Source organism: Neoarius graeffei, chromosome 21, assembly GCF_027579695.1.
Source record: "Neoarius graeffei isolate fNeoGra1 chromosome 21, fNeoGra1.pri, whole genome shotgun sequence".
In the NCBI taxonomy this organism is placed as follows: domain Eukaryota; kingdom Metazoa; phylum Chordata; class Actinopteri; order Siluriformes; family Ariidae; genus Neoarius; species Neoarius graeffei.
In genome coordinates, this window is record NC_083589.1 from 52,433,744 (window position 1) to 52,445,240 (window position 11,497).

At 39.8% G+C, this 11,497-nt stretch overlaps 1 protein-coding gene across 1 annotated transcript in view; it reads right to left on the reverse strand.

Moving 5' to 3' along the window:
* Positions 1-10,740, reverse strand: part of ing3 (inhibitor of growth family, member 3) — a 46,096-nt gene extending 35,356 nt beyond the window's left edge. Inside the window, exons 1-5 of the mRNA XM_060903333.1 lie at positions 10,625-10,740; positions 10,411-10,482; positions 2,704-2,804; positions 2,354-2,419; positions 2,030-2,126 (exon numbers count right to left, since the gene is read on the reverse strand). Of these exons, the coding sequence (XP_060759316.1) occupies positions 2,030-2,126; positions 2,354-2,419; positions 2,704-2,804; positions 10,411-10,482; positions 10,625-10,652 (364 nt within the window). The 5' untranslated portion in view covers positions 10,653-10,740. The remainder of the gene's footprint in view (positions 1-2,029; positions 2,127-2,353; positions 2,420-2,703; positions 2,805-10,410; positions 10,483-10,624) is intronic.
* Between the last annotated feature and the right edge of the window lie 757 nt (positions 10,741-11,497).

Consider the following 11,497-nt stretch of genomic DNA (forward strand, 5'->3'; position numbering starts at 1 on the left):
AAGCAGGTAAACGTCGTTCTCTAAGCCTGCTAACCTCAATTTTTGCAAATACCTCTCCCTCTGCTCGCCCTGTAAATGCCCTACGTCGCTGGATAGTGACGGTGTTTTCTGCATCTCGCTCCTTTTTCTTTTATGTTTTTCGTTTGTCGTCTTCCTCGCATTCAAACCGATTCGAACCGAAGTCCACTTCATGTCCAAAATGGCGGTCGCGTTTACGAAGGTCACGTGAGTGGGAAGGGTCAATATCATAATTCACTAGATAGTGAGTAGGGAGTAGTGACCGAGTGAGTGATTTCAGACACACGGCATATCCCAAGTGTACTAATTAGGGCTGTAACGATATGCGTATCGAAATCGCGATACGCAGAGCCACGATCCGTATCGCGATACAAGAAGGCAGAATCGCGGTACACCCTTTCAAACTTCTCCTCAGCCCAAAAACAGAGGCGCTTCCAAACTTCAATTTATGAATACTTTACTTTTTATTTAAATTACATTTTAAACTTACTTAAATTACTTTTTTTTTTTATATCTATTAGTAAGTCGTTTTTTCGCCGACCTGCGACAATCTTCTGCGAGTCACGCAACGTCCACACTCGCCACTGGCAGAGCATTCATTTCTTTTAAGCGGTCGCCATTCTGGTTGCGACGCGGGGAGCGAATCTGTAAACAAGCAGCTCATTGGCTGGCTAGGTGTGCCACAAGCCAATCACAGTCACTTGACCGGAAAGGCATGCAGTGTTGCCAGATTGGGCAGGTTTAGGTGCTTTTTGGCTGGATTTGAACATATCTTGGGGTGGAAAACGTTAGCAATATCTGGCAACACTGAAGGCATGTCTGCTTGGGCGGAAGCCTTCTGCGGCAGTTACATTTTGACACGCGAGCAATGTTTCACCATAAAAATTCCGTAATTTCCATCTGTTTTCCGCGATCACAGAAAATCATTGGCCCTATGAGAGTGAGACAGTGAGAGAGCCGCCCCCCCAAAAAAAATCTCAACGGATTTACACGATTTGGAAAAATGACTTTTTCAGAACCGAAAAAAAACAGAGCTTCCGGCTCAACAGTATTATTCTGAGAAATAAAACAATCTCTGGATATACATTTGTTCATTTTTGCATACACATTACTCATTCTCTGCAGTGGTCTGAATTATTTGTTATTAAATAGTTAATGTAAGTAAGTAAATGCTAATAAGTCAAATTTACTACTTTAAAAAAACATTTAAAAAAAAATCGTGGGCGTATCGAATCGTGGGTCAAAAATCGCGATACGAATCGAATCGTGAGTTGGGTGTATCGTTACAGCCCTAGTATTAATACAGAATAAAGGAAACAAAGGAGTTCAAAATAATTCTTCTTTTCTCACAAGGTCTCTAACGTAGTACCATGTTGAACTGTGTTATTCAGGCCTCGCATGCTATGTCCTGTAAATCGAAGATATGAGTGCGTCTAGCATGTTTATTTGCTGTCAGAATGTTTACCGGTTACGTGAATGCATGTAGTAAGCAAGAGAGATTTATGATTTGGGACTCAGCAGTGTTTCCACATCCTGATTCTGAAATGATAGGGTCTCATTCGTGCACATTAAGCAATCTGCTGAGTAAAAATCATCCTTCAATCGAACAGACTGCAGACTTTTCATTTTCAGGTTGTTAAGATTACCGTACTTGACCAACAGGAAAGTATGATGGAAGAAGAAGAAAAAAAAAAAGAAAAACACCGAGCCTGGATACAAACTCCGCTTGTGCCTGTTGTTTATCTATAAAATGATCTAAAAGCACACAATGTTTGTTGCTTCCTTCACTGCAGCTGGGTCCCTTTTTCACTGCGATCGAAAATCGAACAGCTCTACAGCTCTTTATACACTGAGAAAAACTCGCTCAGATGACTACCGTGCTCTCAAGAACCTGAATAAAGAGAACCGCACTGAAGGGTTCGAATAAAACTTAAAAAAAAAAAAAAAAAAACACTGCAAACGTGAACACATTCTTTGCATGCTGATTAAACACCAGCTGTCCGTCACTTACGTCTCTCCAGGATCTCTGTAATGCCGGCGTTATCTGCTTCAAGCTCCATTTTGAACTTTCCGAGCTCCTGATCCAACTTCCTCAAGTGTCGATCCACCTAATCACAGCAGAACGTCGTAATCAACATCACGATATACTTTTAATAACCATCAGCATTTCGTGTGTTCTTGGCTCGAAATTCAGGAATAACTGAAATGGAAAAACTCAGCTGTTGCACGTGAAATTCAACTTGTTCCTCAGTGACATAGTTTAGTTTATTCACAGTGCGTGAGCGCCGCCTAGCGGCCAATCAGGTGTAATGCACTATATCCCTTTTTCACTCACCAGATCATAGATCTGATTGGCTAATTGGACTTTCTCATCAGCATCTTCCAGCGCTTTATAATAGTCCTGAGAGAAAGCAGATCAGTAGACATTTTATTCATCACTTTCAATAGGCAAAATTTGTTAAAAAAAAAAAAAAGGAGTGAATTTTCCTAAGAGATAACATGCAGAGATAAAAAACTTAGCCACAAACAAACAGCCTCTAAAAAACAGAATAATAATGAATGCATGGTAGACGCACACATTTGTCCTTGGAATGGTAAATAAAGCCGTCTGCTTTGGGACTAAAGAGCTATTTCTAGCAGATGTTCTATTAGTGCCTGGTGAAAATTGCATCTTTTGTCCTCTACCTTCTTAATAACCTCCATCTGCTCCTCCCTCCATTCGGGTTTATTCTTCTTAGCGTTTGCAAAGAACTCATTAACTCTCTGTTCCAGCTGGTCCATCGCATCTGAAGAGGAAAAGCAGTGTTATGATGAGCGTGGTTGTCGCAATGTACTGATCCGATACCGAGTCAAATCTCTTCCGTTTTCGGCATTTGGCAGACAGCCTTATCCAGAGCGACTCATGTTTATCTCATTAAAGCTGTGTTCACACTTATACCGGTACAAAAGTGGTATAACTGTATCGATACAAAGTATACCGGTACAGTTTAGTGCATCTGTCCACACTAGCGAGAAATGTTTGCGGTTTTCTTTCACGGTAGTCGAAATGCGTGTGCGCGAAATGTTTCCGTGGTTACCGAGTAACTTCCTTCCAAGAATATGGCGGATGAAACGACGTGTGTGTGCTTTTTGTTGTCAATGTACAGTCTGTATTTCTGGTGGTCATTTATTCAGTCGAATCGTATAAAACGCGCGAGGCAGTTGAGAAAGAATCAAAGAAAACGAATCTCCTGTTCCAACTGTTCCCGGCATCGCTCGTCTCCCCAAGGCTCCAACAAACACACAACTTCGTCTTTGCTCCATGTAGCTCCACGGTCGTTTTGAGCCATTTTGACGTTTTATTTACAGCTGGAAAGCACGGGCGTATTGTATTGTACGAATAACCCGGAAGACGTAGGAATGGTTCATTGCGCTTGCGCATTATATTTGTATCGATACAGAACCGCTTCATCTGTCCACACTACAGCGAAGCGCTACAGTACCGGTACTGTACCGGTACGAAACCCATACATTTGTGGGTTTTGTACCGATACAGTTATACCGCTACAGTACCGGTATAGTTGCTAGTGTGGACAGGTGTTGCGGTACGAAAGTACCGTATTTTTCGGACTATAAGTCGCACTTTTTTTCATGGTTCGGCTGGCCATGCGACTTATACTCCGGTGCGACGTATATATGTTTTTTGGGGTTTTTTTTCACCGCGGAATAACTGGAGCTGATGCTGAGTCTGACGACAGCCACGCAGAAGAAGAGGAAACGGCGCTTCATCTGCCGCTGGAGGCAGAGTTGTTCAGAAGCGACACCGAGGATGAGGAATTCAATGGATTTGCTGATTTGGAGTGAAATCATCAGCTTGATAAACTTGATTGACCTGTGTTTTATTATTAATGATAGGCCTATAGTTATTTAAATAAGTTATGTAATGATTTTAGGCAGTGCTTAATTTGTGAAGTGGGAGGTCCCAGAACGCAGGAGGTGGGTGGGTCCGGCGACTCAAAAAAAAAAAAAAAGGCGGGGGATGGTTTACTATAACTTTACGCACATGCGCTTATTGTGTGTGTAAAATAATAATAATAATAATAATATCAGACATTATGATCTTAGAAAACGCTTTAGTGACAAACAGTTACAGACAGTAATATGTCGTGATATTATATTATAAAATATTACTTTTTATTAGTCTATATATTAAATTATATATTACATTTATCTTCTAAAATAACAGACTGTACTCATCACAACCGGTTTATTTCACCATTGGAGATCAGATCACACAAGACATGAGTTAAATGACTCATTTTAAGGATTTAAGTAGGGGATTTAAAAGCGGTTGTTGTTGTTTTTTTTTCACTAGACGGTTGTTTTTACTACCGTACCTGTCTTTGGAGATGATGTACCTATAGCCTACTTGACTTCTGATTTGATGAAATAAAATTCGACAAAAATGAAGAATGACACTCCTCGATGATGACTACAGCTTTAATAACACAGATGAAAGAGCCATGGGGCGATAATAAGCCCTACCGGTAAAAATATTCTAAAAGCAAACTGATTAATGCATCAGTAATAGGCTACTAATATTAGTTATAATAATAATAATATAAGCTATTGGTAATAACGATAGTGATAGTATTAAAGATAGCAGTAGATATTTAAAATAATCAGACTAGGCTACTTACAGGGCAAAGGGCGCGTTATCACTGCTCAGCTGTTCATTTATTAAATAAACAATGCAGTCGCGCAGTAACCACGCGCCGCTTATCAGATACAATCACAGATTCTATGGATAGAATAACCCTTCAAAAAAGTGCGACTTATAGTCCGGTGCGACGTATATATGTTTTTTTCATCTTCATAATGCATTTTTTGGCTGATGCGACTTAAACTCCGGAGCGACGTATAGTCCGGAAAATACGGTAGTATCGTATCGGTACAAAATCCCTAGTGTGGACAGGGTATAATACATCCGAGCAGTTGAGGGTCGAGGGCCCGACAGCGGCAGCGTGGCAGTGCTGGGGTTTGAACTCATGGTCAATAGTCCAGTGTCTTAAGCACTGAGCTACCACTGCTCCATAGGCACTTAATCATGATCAGATTTTCCTTTTTTTTTTTTTAAACTGACTTAGGAGTTGTCAGGGCTCGACATTAAGGACTGCCCGATTGCCCGGGGCAAGTGAAACATGCATTCGGGCAAGTGGGATATATCCCCGACATGCCCGACTGGGCAAGTTGGAATGAGCATATTTTACGAACTAGCACCACAAAAATTAGGCTTTTTGACCTTTTATTTCGGTTCCTAAAACTGTCCATCACTACGTGTCCGCCATTACGTCTTGGCTGGTTTTTTAGTCTCGGTTTCATTTACTGCTTTGCAAGTTATTTTATATACCCCGCTGTTGTAGTATGGTACACGTACTGTTTATAGACCCCTTGTACATGACGTCATGTATCATGTGATAATTACAGCTGGGGTCAGACAGACACCGTCTTTCATGCAAACGAGGCTTAATCTGTCTTCAATATGGTTAATTTTTGCGCTGCTTGTTAAACACAAATAGATAAAAGGCATTACCGTCTCCCCGCTATCAAGAAAAATGCGAACAAATAGAAGCAAATGCTTCAAGAACAACAAGGAAATGAGTGGTTAAAGAACACGAGAAGAGCTCAGCCTGAAAACTCCAGAGAAATTCATGATTGTATTTAAAATGTATTTTACAAAAACAGAAAGTTGGAAGTGAGGATGGAAGTTTGCTTAAGAAGAAAAACAATTATAAAATTGTTATTGTCCGTTACAAGTAAAAAGTAACCAATGACCAAACTTAATAATTAACTAAACTTCCAACTCATTGTGTGATCTTCATTTTATGTTGCAATTCACAACTATTCTATGGGTTTCCTATTAAAAAAAAGAAAAAAAAGGTAGTACTCGCAAAATAGGGGGCAAGCGGGTTTAAAAGTTAAATGTCGAGCCCTGGTTGTTAGGTATTTCATAATTAGTCAACAGTGTAGACTCATAATTCCTTCACTACTGACTGACATTTTTATTTTATATTTATTTTAACCTGATCATGTTGTTTACTCCAGTGTTTCTTATCCCCTTTGTGTCCAGGGGACACAACAGCACTGACATCCCTTTGGCTGTTTAATCTGCTATTATTATGAACACCTCACACTGCTACCTCTGCTGCCCTTTAAGCATTTTCCTAAGTTTATCAAAACATCTGCCTCAAATAACATCAAAATCTGTATTTGAAAAAAAAAAAAGGAGCCGTCTTTATTATAAGGAGCTCAGTAACTGATAAATAATTCTCCATTTATTCATCTCCAGTAAGCATTTTATTATCCTGGTCAGGGTCACGGTGGATCAAGAGCCAATCCCAAGGAATGAACCCAGGACGAGCCACCAGTTCATCTCCATCGACAGTGCGTGCACGCACACACATTTACACTTGGGGCAATTTAACCTCTGGTGAACCCATGAGTTTGTTTTTGGGATGTGGAGGGAACCCAGAGAACCAGGAGGAAACCCATAGAGGCACAGGGAGAACAATAATTGTTCATTAAAAGGATAAAAATCCTAATTAAATGCATTTAAAACAGTCCTTATGCAAGACACTAGAGCAGCGGCTACAATTATCAACAGTCCATAATTATCGACACTTTTTCAGATTTACCAATCAAAAACAAAAGATGAAATTCAGTTACAACAGTTATTATTGGTTAATTAATCAACTGTAAGACCCGCCTCGCCCTTTGAGCTCGTGTCATCTGATGACAGCTCGTTACCTGAGATGGAATTTTTTTTCAGCACGATCGGCAATTTTTTGGAAAACCCGGACGTTATCATCGCAGGTGGGCATGGTGGAAAGATCATGGACATGTTTTTACTGATCAAATTCACTGATATTTCATGATCTCCTTGTCGAAACCTACTTTGTTTCTTACTCTTTCATTTGACAGTCGCCATTTTGTATCTAACACTACGTTCAGACTGCAACCTGAAACGACCCATATCCGATTTGTTGTGAAATCCGATTTTTTTGTTAGGCCGTTCACATTACCAATTATATGAGACTTGTATGTAATCTCCAATATGAACGGAAAACGACCCAAAAGTGTCCCGCATGCGCAAATTGACACGTAATAAGCACATCTACGTAATACGTAAACAAAAAAAAAAAAAGCGCACTCTTCAAGTTTGCAAGTAAAGCATGGAGATGAGGCGAGACCTGGCGATGTGGTTTTTGTGGCAGCGGCGGAACTCACACAATAATCTGATTAATGTGGGCAGCAGACTAATGAGACCGAAGGTGTCAAATTACTGGAAATTTCCAGAACAATCTTATAATCTTGTAATACAGGATGGTTTAAGTTATAAATCAGTTATAGAAACTGTTTTATTTAATCAGGCTAACAGATCAACATCCAGGTCCCTACCAAATCCACCATTAGCTTGATCAATTCTATAAAAGTCTATTTAAATTCTGAAAACTGGACAAATGTTGTTGTTTTCCACCAAAGAGGCGGGATTAGCCAACGCAGAATAGTGACGTTTGTCTCTTGTTGATGACGTGTAGGTCGCATGAATGCGACCTGTCCGGTCAGACTGCAGTCGCATGTGAAAATATCGGATATGCATCGGAATTAGGACCACATATCCAAGCGGCCTGGGTCGCATGTGAAAAAATTGGATCTGTGTCGTTCAGATTGTCAATAACAAATCGGATACAGGTCGCATATGGGCAAAAAAATCGGATATGGGTCGTTTCAGGGTGCAGTCTGAACGTAGTCCAAGCGCGTGTTTGAGAAGTCACGTGCGTGAGGTGTCGATAATAGTGATCGCTTTCACCGGTGTCCACCATTATCGACACGCTGTGGAATTAAGTGACATTTACAACCGTTATGGATCGATCTTTGTGGAACATTGTTGAAGTAGATGAAGTACGCATATATGTATAAAATTACATGCTCGAAATATTCAGATATTTCTATTCCATTCAGTTTTTTTTTTTGCAGTTTGTTGTAAATATCTACCACATATTACAATATCAGTAGACAGTTTATATTTTGGTTCGAAGAATGACATGCGACCTTTGACCTGGATTTTCACGTGGTTACAATGTCAATTCCCTGTTGATATTTATTGGTAAACTACAAAACTAGAAATTAATACAAACAACAATGAATGATTAACAAAATGTGATCTACGAAAATACTTAAAGTGGGTAGAAAGTGGAAAAAAAAAAAGATTTTCTGACACAGGTTAAACATTCAGTTGATTTTTTTTTTTTTACAAACATTAGAATTACTTCCTCGTTTACATAAGCACCGAAATTTATATAAAAGATATTTTGTACTAAATACAAGTCTGTGTAAAACAAATTTTAAGTAAAAACTACATTTTGCTAACTTAATATCACATACCGAGGTTTTTTTTTTTTTATAATTAATCATTATGGATGTCGATAATTGTGGAACGACATCGATAACTGTGGACAAACGTGTCGATAATTGTAGACACCGGTTACATGATCTGATGCATAAAGTAATCAGGAATCGACTTTTTTTTTCCAGTGGAAGTTTGAGTAATTAATTATTCATGCACAATTACGTATCGAAAGTCTTTTCTACATTTGCAACAGCCAAAAGATCGTTAAAATGCATATCACGGGTAAATTCAGGAGCAAGATCAGTGTAATTCTCTTATTTTATTATTAAACTTTGGTAAAAAATGTGTCACATTTTGCATTTTGTGCAATTTTTTTACCTTGCGCAATACCAGAAAAATCCAGTTGAAATCAAGCCATTTGAAGCGAATTGGTCCGCCTCTGAAAAAACTTGGCATTTGGATTTCCCGGCAAACATTGATTTTCGTGACGTCGCGTGCGGGACGCCTCCCTCTGAATCCTACGCCAGCGCTGGTTTGTTTATGAGAAAACGACCTGGTGGTTTTCTGCAAATTTCTTCAACGTTATCTCGTAATTATTAAAATGGTTAACAGATGTATCGTAGGAGAGTGTAGCAACACCAATCTTGATGGGATTTGTACTCATCGTTTCCCAAAAGACTGGACAATGAGAGAGAAATGGGAGCGCTTGGTCTACACAGGCTGTGCACTGAAACCGTGCAAAGCTCGCGCAGCCTGCTGGCGCTTCCGCAGGTAACGTCACGAATCTGGCTCCAGACTCCCTTGGGATTTTTCCAGACGCGTTTTGTTATTTTATTTTTTCTGCTGTAGACAGATGGCCTTGTGCAAAATTACTCTTCTGGATGAGTGTGTAAAGGGACATGCTTCCATTTAAAAATAAATACATTAATTGGTCCAGAATATGCCCTTTAAACATTCAGTTCATTTGTTTACAAACATGAGAATTACTTCCTTGTTTACATAAGCACCAACATTTATATAAAAGATATTTTGTACTAAATACAAGTCTGTGTAAAACAAATTTTAAATAAAAACTGTGTTTTGCTAACTTAATATCACATACCGAGATTTTTTTTTTTATAATTAATCATTATGGATGGGCGGCACGGTGGTGTAGTGGTTAGCGCTGTCGCCTCACAGCAAGAAGGTCCGGGTTCGAGCCCCGTGGCCGACAAGGGCCTTTCTGTGTGGAGTTTGCATGTTCTCCCCGTGTCTGCGTGGGTTTCCTCCGGGTGCTCCGGTTTCCCCCACAGTCCAAAGACATGCAGGTTAGGTTAACTGGTGACTCTAAATTGAGCGTAGGTGTGAATGTGAGTGTGAATGGTTGTCTGTGTCTATGTGTCAGCCCTGTGATGACCTGGCGACTTGTCCAGGGTGTACCCCGCCTTTCGCCCGTAGTCAGCTGGGATAGGCTCCAGCTTGCCTGCGACCCTGTAGAACAGGATAAAGCGGCTAGAGATAATGAGATGAGATGAGAAGTTTGAATAATTAATTATTCATGCACAATTTCGCAACAACCAAAAGATCGTTAAGGTGTCGATAATTGTAGTCGCCGCTCTATATTTCTATAATTTGGTTAAAGGAATTTCTAATGACTGTTCATCTGTTTTGGAGATCCAGAATGCTGTGATAAACCAAAACACTGAGTTGTTCTTGTTCTTTGTTGGTCACTAAACTGTTTTTTGGGGGGTTTGTGCACTTGGCAGTGTATAAAGTGGACCTCACAGCCCAGATTAAAGTAGTTTTCGTGCATCCTTAGTTTTAAAAGGATCCATCTAACTTCATGTGACTTTTCTGACTGCTCTGGAGTTCAGCCCTGGTTATAAATGTACAGGGAAAAACAACAACAACAACACTTTAACTATAATAAACATCAACACTGTAGTGAATCATCAGACTCAGAGTGTAATGTTTAGTTTTCTCCCACTTGGTTGTTGCACATCCGCCTGATCGCAGTGTCTTACTCTGCACTTGCAGGTCCATCTCTCGCATTTCCGTAAACCTGTCGCGGAGATCCATGGGTAGCTGCTCGATCACTGCCAGAGAGAAGAAAAAGCTAAATTACCGACTAGCCTAGCAGGCTAACAGCTGCGCCCCGTTATCACCGAAACACAAGCCGGAGACTCAAACAAACCCCCTCCTTCAACCACGAAAAAATACAACCACATCTATACTTACTTTCGAGGTAGTCCTCCAAGTACAGCATTTTGGCAAATACGGTATTTTTTACGGTTTTACAGAAAGCGTTATAATCGTCAATATGGCGCCGACGGTCGCTGAAAGCTGAAGAGAAAAAAAAGCAACTGTAAAAGGGGAAGGACACAACGTCAACAGCGCGCACGCTGATTGGCTGTTGGTAACATGCACGGATATTGCGCCATGATGTCTATCCTATGGGATTTGTAGTTCTAAACTAAACACCGCCTCCTACTGAACTACAGTTTTACCCCAAATCGCGCATTTCATACACAGTGGCAGTTCAATGTGCTTTACAGAGGTAAAAGCAAAACAGTAAACAATAGAAAATAAAATTACATAAAATAAAGGGGGAAGAAGAGAGAAAAAATATAATAAGAATTAAACAATAGTAGAAATAAAATAATAAAATGAAGTACAACCCCGATTCCAAAAAAGTTGGGACAAAGAACAAATTGTAAATAAAAACTGAATGCAATAATCTACAAATCTCAAAAACTGATATTGTATTCACAGTAGAACATAGACAACATATCAAATGTCGAAAGTGAGACATTTTGAAATTTCATGCCAAATATTGGCTCATTTGAAATTTCATGACAGCAACACATCTCAAAAAAGTTGGGACAGGGGCAATAAGAGGCTGGAAAAGTTAAAGGTACAAAAAAGGAACAGCTGGAGGACCAAATTGCAACTCATTAGGTCAATTGGCAATAGGTCATTAACATGACTGGGTATAAAAAGAGCATCTTGGAGTGGCAGCGGCTCTCAGAAGTAAAGATGGGAAGAGGATCACCAATCCCCCTAATTCTGCACCGACAAATAGTGGAGCAATATCAGAAAGGAGTTCGACAG